Source organism: Ctenopharyngodon idella, chromosome 14 (genome assembly GCF_019924925.1).
Source record: "Ctenopharyngodon idella isolate HZGC_01 chromosome 14, HZGC01, whole genome shotgun sequence".
In the NCBI taxonomy this organism is placed as follows: domain Eukaryota; kingdom Metazoa; phylum Chordata; class Actinopteri; order Cypriniformes; family Xenocyprididae; genus Ctenopharyngodon; species Ctenopharyngodon idella.
In genome coordinates this window covers 19,935,515-19,957,192 of record NC_067233.1, presented here as the reverse complement: position 1 = coordinate 19,957,192, position 21,678 = coordinate 19,935,515, and the positions used below count along the sequence as shown (strand labels likewise).

Here is a 21,678-nt window from a genome sequence, read left to right as displayed (position 1 = left end):
TTCAGGTGAATAGTTAATGGTGAATTCAGTGAGAAGGAAATCACAGCATCTGAGAACCTAGGCTAGATTTTATAATATCATGTCTAATATATTTTATAATATACACGGATCAATGAATATGCAAATTACCCCGCCTCCACTTGCTCACGCCAGCTCAGAGAATCTACTGTAACATAGTGACAAGCAATTTGTCGTTTGTGTTGTGGATATTTAAGAAAAAAAAACTTGCTTCGCTTCGTATGTTCAGTTTAACAGCTGTGTAACTGAACTGCTCACATATTTTTGACGCTTAAACTGTGTTCTAAATTATGAATTGGTAAAACATCTTTGCCAAACGGTCTGAATCCACTCGCATTCGTTTGGACTGCTCTCTCACTGAATCACCTGAAGCAATTTCTCAGTAAAACAGACAGTATCGAGAGAACAAGCAGCGTTGTTTTTCAACCGTTTTCCTCTGTGAGCATGCGCTAAATGGATGTCTGACAAATTTGTTGCTGTTTGGAGTTTTCAGATTTAAAAACGTTTAAAACGATAGAGATAGAGCTACATTCGTTCTGCGGTACCATTGCTCTCAGTGATGGTCCAAAAGGTGCGTAATAGTTAGGCTATATATGCTTATTTAACTTTATAGGCCTTGTCCCAAATAGCACCCTAAACCCACACGATCTTCCTCTGAGTCTGCACTTTCACGAAGTAATGCCGCTTTGACTGCCGGGTAAAATCCTCTGTGTAGCTCACAGTCTTGCAGGCTCAGCAGAAGTGTGCATCTAGGGCGCATAGCAGCCGCAAAGGGGACACTCACGAGCACCCTTCTTTAAGATTAAATGACAATCTACGGTCTTGTGGACTTAACGGACACGCGCACGCAGCGGCCATTGTAAGTCCACAGAACCGAAAGTGCACATGAAGCGTGCCATTTGGGACAGGGCCATAGTGTTAAATAAAAAATCCTTTGTGCGGACCGTCAGATGAAATCTTGCAGGCCCTTACATACACTTTGAACAACTGAGAACATCAGTGGAGAAAGGCATATAGTTCATCATAACATCATAATATACATCATAGACTTGCTATATTGCTAAATCTACACAATTTTTCATATCAACAGAAAATATACCGGGATAACTTGGCTTCTCTTGAGACTCTCCTGCTTCAAAGCGCTCATGGTTAATAATATGCTAAAGCCCACTGGCACTTTGTCTTGACTGGTTACAAGGTAGTCTGTGACGTCACAAACACCAGCGATTTCAAACCGCGGTTTTGAGACTGTCTCTTTTTCTCTGCAGTTTTAAACATAAAATACTCAGCAATGGTGTTGACTTATGAATTTGCACATGGTTTGTCTTGAAGCATATTAAAAACACCACATAGACATATAAACAACATTAAAAACTTGATTTTCACCAGAGGGGGTAAAAGCTTAATCCTTTTGTTCATTAACCCTGACAATACAGTGACTGTAAAGAGTAGAACATTCAATATGACCTTAGCAACAAAAAAGAATGTCAAACAAAGATTTACTTCAAGAAATCTCTTTCAGACACATGTTTGTTTGATTGTTTTGTTGTTGTTGTTGTTGTTGTTGAATCTATTCTTCAGTCTCCTTCACAGTCTCCTCCACTTTGACACAAAGCTGTGCACTTTAAGGAGGCTTGTTTACATTTGCAGTGCCGACCGGCAGCCTTTCTTGCAACCACAGCTTAAGAGTTCAAGGATGGTCTGTCTTGGCTGTGGAAGAGTTGACCACAATGTGCTCCAAATGCTTGGGTCCATACAACTCCAGTCTTTTGCCACCTCAAGTGCTTGTCCTCAACAGTGTTCTCCTTGGTACACTGCTCTTTTGAGGTGCTGCACCAGTACATACTTAGTTGGGAGGATTGCCATGTCATCTGTATTCCAGGTATCCCATGCTATCTTCTTGCCCCTGGTTGCAAATGCAGATACTGTGTCACAGCCAGTGAAGGCATAGAACACAGGAAGGGCCTTTAAATTTGTAACTGGCAGTAGTCTCCACATCCGGATGACATGGGCCTACAACCAGTACACTGAATCAACTGGAGTACCATGAGACGTCAAGAAAGCCCTCAGTTTCTGTTTTGGCACACTGGCCTGCACAATAATCAAATCAGATTGCCTCTTCCATACATGAAGAGACAGATACAAGGATGCTACTTCATGCTGCAGATTCTGCAAGAAAAGGATTTTAAAAGATCACCCTGTGCACTGTGGACATAGATCTCATGGTCCTAGCCATTACACATGTGTCAGAGCTGGACATTAAGGAAATGTGGCTGGCATTTGGGATAGGCAAGAACTTCAGATACATACCTGCCCATGAGACTGCCAAGTCTCTGGGTCCTAACAAATCCAAGGCCCTTCCTGTGTCCCATGCCTTCACTGGCTGTGACACAGCATCTACATTTGCAACCAGGGGCTAGAAGACAGCAGGGGATACCTGGACTGCAGATGACATGACAACAGAGGCCTTCAATGCCCTGTCAAAGGCTCCAAAAAGCATTTCAGAGGAGGTGATTTCCATTGTGGAACACTTCACAATTCTCCTCTATGATTGCACCAGCAGCCAACTCAACATCGATCAAGCAAGTCTTCAGCTGTTCACAAAGAAAGGACGAGGAAAGTAACAAATCCCCCCATCTAAGGATGCACTGGTGCAGCACCTCAAAAAAGCGGTGTACCAAGAAGGACACTGTTGGGGACAAACATTTGAGGTGGCACCAAATATGCCATCATCTCAGTATGGGGTTGGATGGACCTAAGTGATTGGAGACCATTGTGTTCAACTCTTCCACAGGCAAGCCAGTCCACTCTTAAGTTGTGGCTTCAATACAAAAAAAGCCTCCTTAGAGTTCACAGCTCTGTGTCAGTGTAGAGGAGATTGTGATGGAGACTTTGAAGAATAGGTTCAACAACAACAATTACTCAAATGTGTTTCTGAAATACACTGCTCAAAAAAAAATTAAGGGAACACTCAATCCTCACAGTATAATTAAACTTAAAAACACAGTCAATTAAACTTCAGGGATATCAATCTGTCCAATTAGGAAGCATAAGTGATTGTGAATCAGTTTCACCTGCTTTGGTGCAAATGAAAGTGAGGCAACAGCAAGACAACCATCAAAAAGGGAATGATTTTGCAGGTGGTGGCCACAGACAATTATTCTCTCCTTGTTCTTCCTGATTTGTCTTTAGTTTTGGGTTTTGTTAGGGTCCTTGTCACTGTCTGTAGCATGAGGCAGTATCAGTAGCCCAATCAGGTTGCACAGGCAGTCCAGCTCCTCCAGGATGGCACATCGATACGTGCCATCGCAAGGAGGTTTGGTCTCCCAGCACAGTTTCAAGAGCATGGAGGAAATACCAGGAGACAGGCCGTTACACGAGGAGAGCTGGACAGGGACGTAGAAGGGCAACAACCCAGCAGCAGGAGTATCTGCTCCTTTGTGCGAGGAGGAACAGGAGGAGCACGGCCAGAGCCCTACAAAAAGACCTCCAGCAGGCTACTAGTGTCCATGTTTTGAACCAAACTGTCAGAAACAGACTTAATGGGGGTGGGCCCCATGTCCTCTATTGCATCCTGTGCTCACAGCTTAGTACCGTGCAGCTCGATTAGCATTTGCCAGCGAACACCAGAATTGGCAAGTCCGCTATTGGTGTCCCGTTCTCTTTATGGATGAAAGCAGGTTCACACTGAGGACATGTGACAGACATTAAATATTCTTTAGATGCTATGGGGAATGTTATGCTGTGTGCAAAATTATTCAGCATGACTGTTTTGGTGGTAGGTCAGTAATGGTCTGGGGAGGAATATACTTGGAGGTTCACACAGACCTCCATGTGCTAGCCAATGGTTCCCTTACTGCTGTTGGGTACCGGGATGAAATCCTCAGAGCCATTGTCAGACCTTATGCTGGTGCAGTGGGCCCTGGGTTCCTCCTGGTGCATGATAATGCCCGGCCTCAACTGGCTAGAGTGTGTAGGCAGTTTTTCGATGAAGAAGGCATTGATGCCATTGACTGGCCCTCACGTTCCTCAGACCTGAATCCAATTTAGAACCTCTGGGACATTATGTATTGGAGCATCCAAAGGTCTGATCCAGGTCTGGGAGGAGATCCTCCAGGACACCATCTGTCATCTACTCAGGATCATGCTTAGATGTTGTCGTGAGTGCACACAGGCACATGGGGGCCATACACACTACTAGGGCTGCATGGTTATGACAAAAATCATAATTGTCAATTATTCTCTTGAAATTGTAATTGTAATTATTAATTGTCTATAGCATTAAGCCTCAAATGCCATTGGTTTGGTTTCTTTATTAAATAAAAAGTAAAAATATATGATGATATAATGTTATACCAAAACTAAAATTAAAAAATGAAAAGAAAATAACCTGTAGAAAGAAAAAAACCCACATCTTAAACACACAAATCTAGAAAAAAAAGACTTTTTTTGTTGTTTTGTTTTTTTTGTAATTGCACTTTTGAAAGATTTCGTAATTGTGGCATCTGTAATTGTAATCACAATTAGAAATTTGATTCATTGTGCAGGCCACACTACTGACTTACATTATGAGTTGCTGTGATGAACTTCAACTTACTTACTTCAACTTTTTTACATTGATTTTTGGTGTGATTTTTGAATCCAGCCCTCAGTGTGTTGTGTTGATGATTTTGGTTTCAATTGACTGTTGTCATATAATTTGTCATTAACAAATTATATGTCATTAACAGATTTTCAAATTTAATATTTTATTCATTGAGATCCAATGTGTGATTTAAGTGTTCCCTTATTTATTGATTGATTGATTGATTGATTGATTGATTTATTTATTTATTTATTTATTTATTTATTTATGTATGTATGTATGTATGTATGTATTTATTTACGTAGTGTAGATTTTTTAATCTTTGTTTGACATTCTTTTGAAACTATGTTGCTAAGGTCATATTGAATATTCCACTATTTACAGTCACTGTATTATAGGATTAAGCTTTTGAAACTCTAAACAACATGCATGCAACAGACATGATATTATGAAGTCTAGCCTAGGTTCTGAGATACTGTGATTTTCCTGCCACTGAATTCACCATCAACTATTCACCTGAACCATTTATGATGTTTTACATGGTATCATTGTGATCCGTGACCATCAAAACATAGTGTTAGACATCACATTTTCTGTGTTATCATCTTTGATTCAGGAGATATGATAGAAAATACATAATTTGGTTATGCTGGAAAGTAAAATGGTTGCCATGGCGACGTGTTTATCATGTTTGATTCAGGATATATGATACAAAATACATAATTTGGTTATGCTGGAAAGTAAAATTGTTGCCATTTCTGAAAATGTTCAGGGCAACAAACTGTATAAGTGTACCAAATTTCATGCTTTTATAAAAAAGTGAACATTATTTTCACATATTACCTGGACTATCCTGGAAACAGGTGTATAAGGGCTAGCTAGCATGTTAGCTTAGCACAGCATCAAACCATGACAATTTATGAGATTAAAGCAATGTTTTTGCTTCAAACTCACTTTGTAACATTAGTTGAGTGTTTGAAATAAACTTTTGTGATCCAATGTGGCTTCTTATCACAGAATGAGGCAGAAAATATATTATTTTATTATATTCTGTATTATGATAAAGGCTATTTCGATTAGCATTGCATGTTAAATAAACATATTCTTATGAAAATACCCAAGATGACTTCAAGAACACAGATAAACCATATATTGTCTCAAACGTGTGTTTATTATCCTCATGTTTATTCAGTTAAAATGTCTCTATCTGCATGTTATTCTGCTGCAGTGATCTCTGGATGTTTTTGTCCATATAAGGGATTTCCTAGAACATCATAAGATTTATGACTTTGTGAGTGCACTTGTATAGCCTACTTTCTGCGTGAGGGTGCCCTCTCCTAGTTCCAGTATGAATGAAACAGACATTACATGAGAGTGTTTAACACTCTGTATTGCTTACATGACCTCATTTTGGGTAAAAATTAAATAAATATTACTCTTCTTTATAGAAATTTGAAGTAAACATGAGGATCCATCAATATTTCTCCAAATTTGTATGCTTTTGAACTAAAAGCCCTCATTGACATTGTTTTGTCAAGCACTTTCATGATGACCTCCACAGGTCAAAGTTTGAGCTAAATTGTAACATGCTACTGCAAGTATATAACAATTAGTTCAAACTTTGACCTGTGGGGGGCAGTAATACACTTAGCAGCATCTACACTGCCGGAATTCTAATAGAGAAGAAGAAGAAGAGAGCTAGTTCAAGACGAGCGTCTATGGTTAAAATGTATAAAAAAATTTTTTAGAAAATGACCTATCATTTCGCTAGATACAGTAAGACCCTTATTCCTCGTCTGGTATCGTTTAAAGCCCTTTGAAGCTGCAATGAAACTAATTTTGACCTTCAACCGTTTGGGGCCAATTGTTTGCACATTACGTCATTGCTGCAGCGCGAAATGCAGCTGGAGGGCAGGGAGTGATTTTCTATATAGGACTCGCTATCACAAACTCAAAATTCCTATGTTTTGCATCATTTATGGTTGCTCAAATCTATCAAACCGAGAAGCCACAAGGAGCTTTTATCGTTTACGCAACTTGTATAGTTTTTTAACTTTAAAAGTTGTCGCCTTTAATAGCGTTTTGCGTCTGCTGATACTGAAATGAATATAGATACCTTTTTTGTTTTTGACTTGGTTAAATATTCACATTCTTCATGGTATCGTTTGCAGGGAAGAGAAGCTATTTTATCCCATTGCATGGTAAATTGGTGTTTTCACTTAAGTTTTGTAGAATTCCGTTCACAATGTTGGTCTGTTTACCGTGTCACGCGCTGCTGCTTCAGCCATCATATGGTAGAAAATGTCCAAATAAAAAATGTGTTCAACAAGCTGACAGGAGTCAATCCATTTCTTTGTTGGAAGGGTGTAAATGTAACTGTAGTTTTAATGTTGTCTTTGTAAATATTCACTTTCCCATATGGCCACGGAGGAGAATCGGAGGGTCACATTCAGCGGACAGACACCGACACACTGTATTTTTTATATTTATTTCAACAAATGACAACCAAAATCAAACCCATAGAAGCTTGTGAACAGGTTTGAAGTGGCTGTGTGCAAGTTTAATTATTCATAAGCCAGGTGAGAGTCATACTGGCAAATGTAATGTTAATTATTAAACCAAATAAAATACAAAACTTTCAAAAACACTCAGCTATGTGATTATTTTATTGAGTGATATAGCAGTGGGTTCAGTCAGTGACATTATTAGATTTGCTATACAGCGTCTCCCCGTCACCTCCTCAACCTGCTTCCCTTAGTGTTTTTACATGTAGAAAAAAGGAAAATTATATTACACCGTCCAGTTTTTTCACTGAAGGATGATGTGAGCTCCTGTTGCAGTTCCCGATTAAGCATAAATTACCTACAATGGCGACATTTTTCGTAATTGCACCAAAATCAAAATTACTGCCCTAAACTCTCTAGCAGAAAGACAGCACGATATAAACAAACCAGACTTGAACTGAACACGGCGTGATGGCGTCTCGATTGCAAACAACCTATTGAAGTCCACTATAAGGAGAATAATCCTGGAATGTTTTCATCAAAAACCTTAATTTCTTTTCGACTGAAGAAAGAAGGACATGGACATCTTGGGTGACATGGGGGTGAGTAAATTATCAGGAAATTTTTATTTGAAAGTGGACTAATCCTTTAAGCAAAAGCTGTTAATACACATTTTAACAAAACGAAACCATACATGTTTTAATGCTAGTGAATAAAATGCAAATACAAAGTCAAAGAAGGTTAAGTCAGTGGTTTGATATATTCTAAGAAATTAGGGATCAAACAGTGTGAATGGAAAGGCATTAGAAAATAGAATAAAGACAAAAGAATAATAAGTATTATTTAAGTAAACAAAAGAGTCCAACAAGTGTGTGCCCATTGAGAGAAATAAACAGCAGATGTTGGTTATTACAGACACATTCACGTAAGCGAGTAGACTATGGCTAGTAAATGTAAACTTCTTTAATTTAATCAAATGCTGTTAATACACATTTAGTTAACAAAACAAAACCATGTACATTTTAATGCTAGTGATTAAAAGGAAACGATCCACCCGCATGCCTCTGCTCAGCCATTGTGCCTTGATCTGTTGTGATCTGCGTCTCGAGCTGATGATGTAACTTCGAGGGGGGGCATGGCATGGCCAGGCCTGTTGCACACGCCCCAGTCCCTTGACTCCACCCCCCGGTGTCAAAACAATGCCATAAATTGAAATGCACAGAAAAGTAAAGTGCAAAGGCTGCAAGCTCATACTTGAATGAAACACAGATTAAAAGGAGTGTTGCAAATGAATTAGTAGGTGTGACCATGGAAAATATGTGTTGCAAAATCATTGCTGCTAAAAATCTGTTGCAGAGATGTATATTTTATTCTTTATTTTCGTTTGCAAAACTTTTTTCTCTCAATACTTATTTTTCTTTTGCAAAACTTTATTTTCTTTTGCAGTACTTTATTGTTTTGCAAATATATGTGGCATGGAATTGACTCCATAGGCCAGTCACTTGTTTCATTCTTGAATGAACCAGTGTTTTTGAACAAATCAGCTGAAGGAATGATTCAGCAATCCGCTTATGCCTGGTACACATTGTATGATTTTGGGCTGTCCCAGTTGAAAGATGACCAATCGTGAAGATTCCTGCAGTCGTAGCTCCTCCTCCTACGTTTGGTCTTGCGACCAAAGATAGCCTGCAGAAATTTTCTGACAGTGTCAGAAATTTAGCATGATCATCTCAGTGTGTTTGCTGCTATGACCTACATTTACTGACTAGCCAATAAAAATGCAACATGAATCAATACCTAAAAACTACAGTTGCCAAAGTGCTATTCATCTTGCTCTATTTGTTTACCACTAGAGCATATGCTGATGACATTTTATTCTTCTATACAAACTTGTGTCGTAGCCTACATTTTCAATAGGTTTCATCATCGTGCAGTCTACATACATGTTGTACACAAGTTTATTAGATCCATGTCGTTCAGTGTGATTTGTAATCCCTTACGCAAAGAAAATATAATTCCTTCTATATGAATGATCAATATATTAAATGATTTAATGGTATATTTGAACATATACAGAATAATATATTGTGTTAATATATTACAATATATTCAATAATACATAAGGAATTGCCGCTTTTCATATACTGAAAAGAAAATTGATAATATGTTTACTAATGTATCATAATTAATGTAATTTAATTTAATGTAATTAATGTAAATATATTGCAGATATATTTACTTATGCAATATAAACACACATATATAGAGAAATATATAATGTAATATATTTCTTATATTTTATAATTATTTACATTATGTTTCATATTTTTTAAGCTAGTTAACATAAGCAAAAGTTCACCTGCATGTATTAAAGTATTAAGCAAAGAGACTCTCACTGCGCTGAAGAATGCACAGCCATTACTTTTTAAATAAAGTAATTATAGTCTTAATGGTGTTCGGTCAATCGTCAACCTAACCACAGGCTCTTCTCTTCAGCACAATGGTAACCCCAAAAACTCAGACATACCAGAAACACTTTTAAATTCCAAAAAAATGCAACTTTAAACATTAACAGACCTCCCACTATATTAATTTTGAGCAAAACACATGAAATAGGCAAAGCATGCTGGGAACTAGAAATCTGTTGTCATGGAAAACTCATTCCGTAAATGTGTATATATGTGTGAACATACATTCACATTTATATGAGAACATGTATGTACAATATATGTACACAATAAAGGATAAAACTTAATATTACATTTAATGCTATTTTTGTCTTCATTTCTAAATATTTTTATGTATCAATATATAGCCATACATGGTCACTGCATATATTGCAGTATATTGAAAAATATAAACACTAGTTTTCCATATATGGGAATGTATTATGTAATATATCACATTATATTTTGCAGTATATTTCCATATATTTTTGTTCCACAAGGGATGATCTTATAGGATTGCTGAAATCTCACAGTCTGTAGCAGCTGATCCTGAATGAATCAGCTTTTTGAACAAGTCAGTTGAATTGATTCACTGACTCGCTTATAGGCTTACAGTCGCTTGTTTCATTCCTGAATAAATCAGTGATTTTGAATGAATCGGTTGAATGAATGATTTATCAACTCACTTATAATGACAGTGCTTGTTTCATTCTGAATAAACCAGTGTTTGTAAACAAATTGGATGAAGTAATGATTCAGTGACTCACTTAAAAGACAGTCGCTTGGCTTGTTTCTGAAGTGTAGCGTTTTTTAACAAATTGGCTGAATGAATGATTCAGCGACTCAATTATAAGTATCTATAGTCTTGTTCCATTCATGAATGAATCAGCTTTTTGAAGGTATCGAAAGCTTGGACAGCTGACGTGTTACCTCGCTGCTTTATCTGACAATGACTTTGCAGGCAGCATTTGCGCACAAAACTGATCTCGGACAGTGAAGCTATATTGGATTCGGAAGTGCCTTGATGCCGTCCTACCTTGCAATGCATCCTCTGAAAGCAGCATTTTTAAGCTTTTGGACACAGCCATTAATAAGGACAGTAACATGTTTTGTTCCTGAACGAATAGGCTGAAGGAATGATTCAGTTTCATAAGTGTCTTTTTTTTGTTTGTTTGTTTCTGAAATGTAGCAGCGTTTTTGAATGAATCGGATCAACAATGATTCAGTGACTCATTCATAAGGGCAGTCACTCATCCAAATGATTCTCGCTTAAAAAGGACAGTCGCTTAGCTTGTTTCGTTCCTGAATGTATCCGTTGAATGAATGACCCTGTCATAAAGACAGTCACTTTGCACCTTCTACTGGCGTTACAATGTAACCTGAAAGAGTCCATGAACAACCTTTGGAGCTGCATGAACAAACCCTCATTCAATCTGTCCTCAGGGGAAGAACATATGACTGTCTATACAAAGCATTTCACATTAGAAAATGTATATGATTATTTGTTTAATGACCTATACTGTATATGCTAATGTTTTTTTTTGTTTGTTTGTTTGTTTGTTTTCATCATACATTAAATCCTAAAACATTTGAAAGTTTGAAGATTTGTTCTAGATTTTCAATGTGGTCTCAGCCTATACATACAGTGGGGACCAAATGTCTAAGTAGCCTATACTTATATCCAAGACTGATTAGAGAAGGGCATTATTCATTTACTGAAAGTGAAACTGAATGTTGCCAGAAAAAGAAACTAGGTGTGGTAGAAAAGTAAAGACACAACAAAGAGAGAGAGAGAAATTTAGAGTGAGCGCAGAAGAAAGAGAATAAAAATCACTCTGGTCACCATCAAAGCTAATGCAAGGTAAGCTTGAACATGTATTATAATTTCTTATAAACAACCTTCTTATAATTTTGAATGTACAGCAATTGTATGACAGGGCAGAATATCAAAGCAAGCATAGGTAATAATAGGTCAAAGATGACATAAGCATACTTTTAAAACATATTTTATCTGATGGAATGGCAATTATTCATTATATGGCTTAAGAGTCAATTTGTAGGGACCGCTGTATATGTTTAAATTCCCCATATAGTTTTACTTTTAACAATGCATTTAAATGTCTTAGTTTAATAGCTGACTGATCTCTCTGGTCACTGGTGGTATGACAACAAAACTTCCTAAAAAGGGATAAAAGAAATCAAATACATAAAAATGTAAAATCTTTAGTTGTATTCCAAGTATGTACATGTTTCTATGCTATTTAATGTGTTTCACGTTACCTGGTGCAGTATGCATTTCTTCCTTTTCTTGGAAGTATTTATAAATGCATGCTTAAAATATTATTAATTGAACACACAGTGACCTGAGCATTATTGGTAATGTTAACACTGTTAAAGCTGTCATGTTGCTGTAATGTTTCATCTTTAAGTTGCTTTATATGCATCACAGTAATGTCTGTGGTTACATTTGGATATAGAAATAAATCAGCAGGTGCTGTGAATCTCACCAGCTTGTGGTTTCATTTTCCGTATGTGGGTTAAGCTCTCTCTATTGGTCATTTTAGGCGAAATGCAAAGAGCTCCAATAACATATATACCTGTATCCAAATGAAGCTAGAGATGTTAGTGGTGGAATAAGGAGTGGCATTCATTATCGTAAAACCTGCGATTCCTGTAAACCCACTGAATCAGTATGATGTCATGCACAGCTGTACAAAGTGCATGAAAAAAAAAAATAGTCCAAAACAGGAACCAATTCAAAACTGAAAATAAATTATTTTATATTAAACTTTTCTGGAATTTATGAGTGTAAAAGCACAATAGATATAGATGAAGATGCAGATGGGTGTTTATTTATCTATGGCCACTTTTGGAGGAAAAAGCCCATAGAGGAAAATGAACTCTTAAAACATGCAGGTTGTTGCTTTTGCCCCCCTTGAAATCGTGCTCCTTTGGCTCGGATGAAATTGCGTTCCTGGTCCACCTCGTTTGAAATCGCGGGGCCACCCCAAGACTGGGGGCCCTAGAATCATCACCACCTTTCGCTCCCGCTAGCGACAGCCCTGCACATATCACAGGGGAATTCTGTTATGCATGTAATTTTTATGAAAATAATGAACATTTCGACCACAACTCAAATGATGCATTGTTTTTAAAAGCATTCTGTGGTGGATGTGTTGGATTCACACTGATGAAATGACATTTTGAACAATGTTTGGAATAAAAGGCTTACTTCTTTTGTCTTGCTAAGGTTAATTTCATTTAGATGTTCTAAATTATAAAAAACATAATTTGACAAATTGCAGCTTGTTAGAAATTACATAGAATAAAAATTATTAATGGTCTCATATTTATCTCAAGCTCTGTGCTGACATTGTTGTCTCCTTGGCAAACAAGTACACTAACTTTTTAAATTACTGGGTGTTTTGGACATTATGTCACAAGTGTGGGAAAGCCATACATTTGTCTAAACTGTGAATGTGATGTGTTCAGATGTGTGGTGTGATCGGAGAGGACGGTCTCGTCCCCAGAGCGCGCAGCAGGCTGCCAGTGGTGTGTGCTGCTGGACTCGGCCTTCTTATGCTGGTGTTTGCGTGGCTGCTGGACTCTGACAGCTTCAGGGAGAGAGCAGGAATGTTCCTTTTTTGCCTCACAGTGGAAAGGTTTATTCACAGTATGTGTTTGTTTGCAGAGGAGTGGCTCGTTCATTCAAGGCAAAGGTTAGAAAACAAATTAAACATTTGAATAAATTTTCTCTGGGATAAAATTGTTTTGGTATTGTTTCAGTATAATATGCTCTTTTCCAGGTATCATGGCAGAATAAATGAGATCTTTCAGGCTTGCTTTCAAGGACATGTCATTCTGGGAATGTGTGCAATATTCCTGATGCTAATGTTTGGTGGCGTTTCCTTTTCTCATGAGCAGTGGAGCACCATGACCATCACATGTGCCGTTTACCTGTTGCTCAACAGCCTGGGGGTGCTGGTAAGATTTATCCCATGCCAAGAGAACAATATCCATGTCCAAATTAAAAATATTTATGAGAATGAGCAATTTATGAGCAAAAAATGCTATTTATACATTATTATTTACAGAATGTTTTTCTGAAACATAGTTGGACGTTCCATCGTCTAATGACGTTACTACTTGCCACTTTTTTAAGATGGTTCAGAGAACATTCAAAAATAATATTTCCATAATACTTGCAAAATGATAAAATAGAGAAAATATTCACTTAAAAAAGATCTATTAGGCCCTTGGGTCTACTAGAACAGGTTTTCATGCTTGAACGTTTAAAAAATGCATTATTTTTCAGATATTTGACATTGTTGCAGCACCTCTCTTCCCAGTCTGTCAGTAACGCTCTGGGGTGCGTTTCCCAAAGCGAACTATGGCAAGTTTCGTCGTTACCAATAGAGTTCAATGGGACTTACGACCATAGTTGGCTAACGATGCTTTCGGGAAACGCACCCCTGTTTAGTTCCTGTCTCTATAAGCCCCTCCTTCTGAAAAGCACAATGTGCTTTGATTTGTTGGCTGGACCAGTGTGTTGTGATTGGCCAGCCGCTTCAAGCGTGTTTGGGAAATGTCACGCCCTTTACCATAACTGTGAGTCAACACTGCTAACACAACTCAACCATGCCTCAACCTTTTTTTGCATATGCCTTGGGCAGGAATTTTTTAAATGAGGAATATTGTGATGTGTTCATCCCCGGACTACAATCAATGCGTTTCAGGGAGTTCAGAAATGGTGCTTACTGACCTTTGGAGTGACTTTATGCTTTGTAACTTTGCAGACCTTTCAATATTCAATATTTGTTCAACTGGTTTAGTTACTTCCTTGCCAAAGGAACAGTATGCAATGTGGCAAAGCCAATTCTAACTTACAATGGTTTTCAAGTAATCACATGGCCGAGTCTATTATCTCCAAAAATATCAGATAATCACATTCATGATTGACTTGTAACAGGAAACATAAAACACACCCAGCACTCATTTCAAGTTCAAGTACACACACTATTTGGATTACATAACGTCAACAAAAGGCATGGTAAATCATTTCTTCTGCTTCACTTCCACCATCTTGCTAATTTTGCAACCACACAAGGGCTGTGTCTGAAATCGCCCCCTATATCCTACCCTTAAATAGGGCACTATTTGAGCCATTTAACCATAGTGGACGTTATCGAGTGCACTCATTCAATCCCACAATGCACCGCAATAGCGAGTGTACAACTGATGTACACTCAATGCCTAGAGAATACCAATAATGCACTGTGAGGGTTGTGCCGAACGAATCCACGTCTCACAAGAAGATGGCACCCGCAGCTGAATCATCCATTTTCCAAACCGCTGTTCCAATGTGGGTACAGTGTAATATCATACAGGTATATATTCCTTTTCAATTGATTATTAAATTGTTTAATTAAGGTTTATGCATGCTAGTTTCCATGACAGAATTCAAGATACATCTTTTCATTACTACTGGTACTGGAGCTGCCAGTTTCAAATGATTATTAAACGGCAAGCACAAACTATGCAAAGCGGCAGCCCTTCCGGTGCACGCAGTGTCCAAATTCACTCACTCATTCATTCATTCACTCCTTCAAGTGGACTATGTTAGTGGACTAATATAGGGAATAGTGAATGAGGGTATAGGGGGTGATTTCGAACACAGCTACGGACTGAATTGCAAATAGCATACCAGCGTACACTCACTGCCATTTGTCATATAAAGACACTAGCCATCCTATCACCAAATCTTACATGTATATGGGCCTGTCTCAATACCCAGACTCACAGTCTTTGCACTTGACACTTTCATTTCCTGTATTTTGCCCAAGTGCTCAAGTGGGCGTGAAGACAGTCAGCAAGTGTGTGTAGAACCTTTAATTACTTGATGGGACACACACTTACAACAAAGTGTTGTATAAATCCAAGTTTTTACAGAGCTTTATTTACAATAATTTGAACCTTAGAATAAATGTCTAAATGTCAGTTTAGTCCCTATGGGAAATTTAGCTTCCACAGAAAAATCACTCTGAAGGTTCTGTCTCTATGCACACGCATCTCACTCAATTTCAATGATAATTTATTGCCATTACAAACATCTATGTGTTTGTACTGCAACTTTGCTGTGGACGGTTAAAAGTAGTGCAAGTCAACTAAAATAATAAAAAGTAATTTAAAGTAATTAAAAAAATTAAGTAACATCTCTCTGTTTAACTTTTGGTTCTCTTTATCTATATATTTCTGTGTTTGCAGGGCCCTGCTCCGGTGGAGATCTCAGAAATCTGCGAAGTGAAGAAGATGAATGTTGCTCATGGTTTGGCCTGGTCTTTCTATATCGGCTACCTCAAATTTGTCCTTCCAGGTACATTCATTTGCAGTCCACATGTTAGCCATTACTTGTTGACGCCTCTAGAGGGCAGTAATGATGCATCACTTACTTAAACTTAGTGATGACCAAGTAACATTAATAGATACTGGACCTAATTTTTACATTGAAAATCTTTCAATTTACCATAGCTCTCAAATATTTTTCACACGTCCACATATTTAAACATGGTGTGTTGCGTTTGGTCATAAGGCAAGTTTAGTATGTGCATACATGAATGAGATATTAGTTTATTGGGAATTATTGGGTTGTTGGTGTTGTGGAGCATGGCAGCCCCTGGTCTCTTAATGCTTTCACATTGAAATGGGCAGTTTGAATATTCTTCATCATTTCTCATTGCATATTCAAACCACTGATCATTTGAGAGATTCTGCTCACTTTCCTTTTTCATTTTCACTTTTATTTTCTTTCACCTGCAGATTTACAGAACAAGATCAACCAATATTCCTCCACAAGGGTGAAACTGAGCTCTCCACGTCTACATATCCTTCTGCCCCTCAACGCTGTGGTCCCAAACAAACCTGAAGAGGAGGACACTAATGTGGTCTTCCACGAAAACCTTCCAGAACTGGAGTTGGACATAGCAGGGGTACGGAATCGTAGCTTCAAGAACTGCGTCTACAAGATCAACCAGGACAATAAGGTGGGCTAATGCTTATTACTGATCATTTAGGTTCTTTAATACTGGAGTTCATCATGAACATTTTTTATAAAAAAGCAAAAATATGATGATACGAAGAGCTAGCATTTAAGATGGTGTTTCCTTTGATTGAGAGAGGAGCTATGTTGCATGCCAGTGCATATGCTTTTTGTCCGTATTTCTCTGTTGTTGAGAAAGTACATTCTTTAAATTATGTGGTAAGGTGGTATGCCAGTATTAAAGTTGCAATATAATTAGTAATTTCTAAGAAACATTGATGAAAGTGGATCGGACAGAGCACCATGTCACTGGAGCTGGTGTGCTGCTGGCAATTGACAATAAACTCTCACTTGTGTATTCTCTTGTGTACTGTATGTTCATTTTTTGCTCTTCCTTGTTCTTTGTCAGCTTTGCTATATTTTTCACAAAGCATGCTTTAGCTATGATAAAGAAACGTCCACACTGCCTGTTTGTACATTTTGGGGGCAGAGCAATGATGTTTGTTGGGGTTAATTTCAAACTATTACTTAACTTTTCATAAATTTAAAGACAGCTGTAGCAACTTTAATCTTGCATTCCTCACCAATGGAAAACATCTAAAGCAAGAAAAAAGGTTTAGTGAGGTTCTATGCCAAAAAGGTATATAAGGAGAAATGTCTTAAATGATTGCATTATACCTGCATATTTCATGGGTTATTTCAATTTTGTCCAGAGATAAAGTATGTTTACAAGTTGCTTAATTCATACAGTTTAATTAAAATGAAAAATGAAATAAAACAAAAGTTAAGGTGAAAGAAAAGTACATTTCTATAATGTACTCAAAGTGCTCTATTTTCACGCACTAATTTTGTACTTAATATACTAAAAATTCTTCTTCAGTACTTCTTAAGATAATCTTAAGAATATCTAAGTGTACTCAGCTGTGCTATTTTGAGACACCATGAAATATGAATTAAAATGTGCTTTTAATATACTATCTCTGTATTAAAAAATTGATTTAGTTACCACTTGTAGTACACTATGTGGTACCTAAATACATTTGATTAATACAGAGATAGTATATTAAAAGGACATTTTAGTTCATATTTCATGGTGTCTCAAAATAGCACAGTTAAGTACACTTAGATGTTCTTAAGATTATCTTAAGAAGTACTAAAGAAGAATTTTTAGTATATTAAGTACAAAAATAGTGTGCGAAAAAAAGAGCACTTTAAGTACATTATAGAACTGTACTTTTTTTTTACCTGGGTCTATATATGAAACACCTGACAGAACTCTTTAAGGTTCTATATAGAACCTTTTCTTCTAAGAGTGTAGTATGCACAGAATTATACTTAGAAGATCTACCATAAATATCCAGCATGGATAGTATGATAAATAATATCCAAATTAGGATGCAGCACAACACAACATTTAGCTGTCAAAAAAATCTCCTTTTGGCTAAAAACTGTACTGGCACTGAAAATAAATGCAAGGTCTTACCTTCTCTTTGTCTGTCTGATCCTAGACTTTTAGCTGTGTTCTGGAATATGCCACACCTCTGCGGACGCTGTATCAGATGTCCCAGGAGAGCAGCGCAGGGTTTGGAGAAAGAGAACGAAAACAACAGGTCTTGCTGTTCTACAGAACCCTGAGCCAAATTCTGGAAAATTCTCTAGAGTGCCGGAACCGTTACAGGCTCATCCTGCTCAACGGTGAGAAATTCCATTCAGATTACTAAAATGAGCAAGGCTTTTAATGCCCGGTTTCACAGGCAAGGCTTAAGCCTAGTTCCAGACTAAAATGTTTGAGCTGTCTTAACTGAAAGCAACTTGCACACCAGTAATGTTTTTTTTTTTTTTCTAAGGCACGTTTTTGTAAAAGCTATTTATGTGTTCTAACTGAACTAAGGCCTAATCCTGGCTTAATCTAAGCCCTCTCTGTGAAACCAGGCCGAAGTGTCTTGTCCTGGAAATTATCAAAATACAGTTTAAAAAGCTTATTTGGATATTATTCTTGCAGCATTCTCCTACAATAGTTCAGCTCATGTCCGTACTGATTTGATACAGCTGTTTTTCAGATGAGCACACAGGTGACCGTCATTACCTCTCCAGAGTGATCATCCAGCACCTGAAACAGCAGGACGGAGAGATTCACATGGATCCCATCCGAGAGCCACCAAATGAAATCCATCCAGTTCCAGAAGAGGGTCAGATTAAGAATTTCAGGGGTGCGCTGTATGCCACTTTCCCAGAAGACCAAATGAGCAGTGAACCCACCCTCATGTTCAGCCCACCCCAGTCATTAAGATCTGAACCAGTGGAGACTACTGATTATTAGCAGTAGCTATTAACAGGAGATGTGTGCTCTGCATGATTTCTTGGTTTTTCAGTCATTATTTTATAGACTTTGATGTAATAATAAAGAATCCATTAAACCAGCTGTTATTCATAATTTTCTCTGTGTATTTCCTCTCAGTCCCTTCTTGTCCTTCTTGTAATATCATGTACATTTTCTGCGACAAATATCTGCCAACACACCCAAAAGTGCTCATTTACAGGTCAAGGATTGCTAATATATTGCTCTAGAATCACACATCTGAGACCAGTGTTATTTTCAATGATACTATTATAGTTTTTGTTAATATTTTGAATTAGTTTGAACTTTTAGTGCTTTTTTAAATATATCTTTTTTTATTTATTATTAGTTTTAGTTTATTTAATTTAACGTTTATTTTATTTCAAGTAACGGTGTTTATAATGTTTTTTATGGCTTTGGTTTTAGCTTTAGTTAACCCTCTGGTGCTGTTCCGTCATTTTTGACTGAAATATTTTATGTTTTGGTTTCGTAGAATTTTTTACTTCATCGGAATGACACGAAACTTGGTAAAGGTTTTGGCACTTGCTATGTGAACAAAAAAAAAAGGTCCTGAAAAATATAGTCACACTTGCATAGTTTGGGGTCAAAAATGAGCCCTACTTGGATGGGAGGCGAATTTCATCTAGTGGAAATGTTTGGTACTGCGCCCAAACAAAATCTTACTGAAAGCTTGTTTTTTGAGATATCAAGCTCAAATTTAGAGCACTGTTTGCTTTGATTTTCTCAGTTTTAGAATAAAATATGTTTTGGAAAAAATTTATTTAATATCAAATGTAATATTTTTGTGCAGTTTTTCATAATAATAAACAAACTTCTATCATTTTTTTTTTAACTTTTTTCACTTGAGCAATAATCTGCCAAGTGTCTTCTTTAAAAAGAGACCAAACTTAAAGGCACAATATGTAAGATTTTTGCAGTAAAATATCCAAAGTTTTAGCCCAGAGTCCTCTCTTGCACCGTGAATGCGTGCAGTGGACAATTCGAGATATACCACATCTATAAATGTGAGAACCCAATATTGCTTATTAAGAGAATGTGGAGGCTTCCATCTTGTTGCTACTAATTTCTCAGCAGCTGTCAAGCCAGCTAAAAACACTCGTTTCAGAATTTTGTTAAGTTGGATGTCAGAGAGATCATTTAACATAAAAACAGATGGGGACTGTCACGGAGTCACAGCCTGCACCCTCCAATTACAACACATCATCACCAGATCTTCAAGCTCCACCCACTCGCTCACAATCCCCTGAGTTCTGATCACCTGCACCTGCACCTCATCACCAGTGACACTTTAAAAGACACTCACTCCCTGCACTCAGTGTCTGGTCTCATCAGACTTACATGGACTACTTACCCGCGTCTTCCTGTGTCTTTATCCTCTCGTCTTCCGTCTCCAGTTGTCTGCTCTCCGTTGTCATCCCAACCTGCAAGAAAGAACTCTCGTTACATCCAGCTAAGTGACTGTGTGAAAGTGCTTGTTCATCTACTCACCTGCCTTCTCCATTACCTGTGTTCGTGCCTCTGTTTCAATAAACATCAGTGTTCACTCACCCCTCTGCTTCCGTCTGTGTCCTGACACATTATTTTCCATGTCCCTTGGCAGAACAATTACACTGAATAAGACAAACATGTTTAAACAAGTTGTGATGACGGAGGTGATTCGTAAAACTGGGAAGATTCAAACTGAATCACACTGCTTGTCTATGACTAATATATTTTAATCCAACATTTATCCACAGATCAGATGATAGCTAATTTTAACTTTTTGAAATTACAATCTATGAAGCCCATTACACTAAAGTGAATGCAGCGGAGCAACTTGGCTAAGCAAACTAGTCCATCAGGTTTCTACAGCTGAGCTGATGTAATTTCATTGGTGGATTGACAAACTGATTCATTTTTATTACTCAGACTGCTATCTATTTCCAATGAAATGTGTGTGAAAATGTATTTAAAATTTTATATAAAATACATTGTTTGTAAATAAATAAAAGTATTATTATTACCACAAAATACATTTTAATTAACAAAATATTTTAATTTAACTGAGTAAAAGGTTTTATATCAGAAAAGACTTTCTACAATAGCATAAACCATATAAATTCAAACATAACGAAACATTAAACATTAAACACTAACAGATTTCCTCCTATGTGTAAAAACACAAAAAAATACTTAATCTTAATATTTATTCTCTTTGCTTGAGATGTTCCTAAAATTGCTCGCAATAGTTAATTATGTCTAACTTATTCAGTTTCTTAAGTTTTTGTTATGGAGTGAGTAACAATTAATAAAAATAAAAAACTTAAATAATAAATGTAAATTTTAAACCAAATTAACCCATGGATTTTTAAGCAATTATTGTGAGATATCCAACTCAAACAATCACTTTTTTTAGATTTTATTAATGGTGTAGTTATTTATTATTGTGATATTTACAAAGTCTATCTCAGTCTGTTGACTGAGGGGCTTCCCATGAATCAAAACTCTCAGTCATCCATCTAAGCAGCTGATTGAGACAACACGTCCATCAGGTTTTACTTTGACATTAATGGATGAACTATCACAAATTTAAATCTGTTTGTGATCAAAATCTACAAAGACTGATACGTTCCTCTTTGCTGAGGAGCTGTGAACTGGAAAGAAAGCTAAATATCTTGACTTAAGTCTAGTTTGAGGTCACATCAATGTTTTTTCTTAACAGCTGATTCAGTGAACACACACAATCACAT

The 21,678-nt window shown here is 37.0% G+C and overlaps 1 protein-coding gene across 2 annotated transcripts; it reads left to right on the top strand.

The window, feature by feature from the left end:
* Nucleotides 1–7,439: 7,439 nt before the first annotated feature.
* On the top strand, nt 7,440–19,024 carry sting1 (stimulator of interferon response cGAMP interactor 1). Of its 2 annotated transcripts, none has more exons than XM_051860766.1 (7): nt 7,440–7,709; nt 13,047–13,273; nt 13,361–13,538; nt 15,819–15,927; nt 16,371–16,594; nt 18,099–18,285; nt 18,651–19,024. In XM_051860766.1, exons 1-7 carry the CDS (start codon nt 7,686–7,688, stop codon nt 18,908–18,910), a joined length of 1,209 nt encoding a protein of 402 aa, XP_051716726.1. In that variant the 5' UTR covers nt 7,440–7,685; the 3' UTR covers nt 18,911–19,024. The 2 variants fall into 2 exon arrangements, with proteins under 2 accessions (XP_051716726.1, XP_051716727.1); XM_051860767.1 differs by lacking the exon at nt 7,440–7,709 and adding an exon at nt 11,275–11,415.
* The last annotated feature ends 2,654 nt before the right edge of the window (nt 19,025–21,678 follow it).

Excerpts from the sequence above, each read along its gene's own strand:
- sting1 (XM_051860766.1), top strand. The coding sequence starts at position 7,686 with ATGGACATCTTGGGTGACATGGGG. Across the intron at positions 13,274-13,360 it reads CTCGTTCATTCAAGGCAAAG|GTATCATGGCAGAATAAATG; the intron begins GTTAGAAAACAA and ends GCTCTTTTCCAG. Across the intron at positions 15,928-16,370 it reads CCTCAAATTTGTCCTTCCAG|ATTTACAGAACAAGATCAAC; the intron begins GTACATTCATTT and ends TTTCACCTGCAG.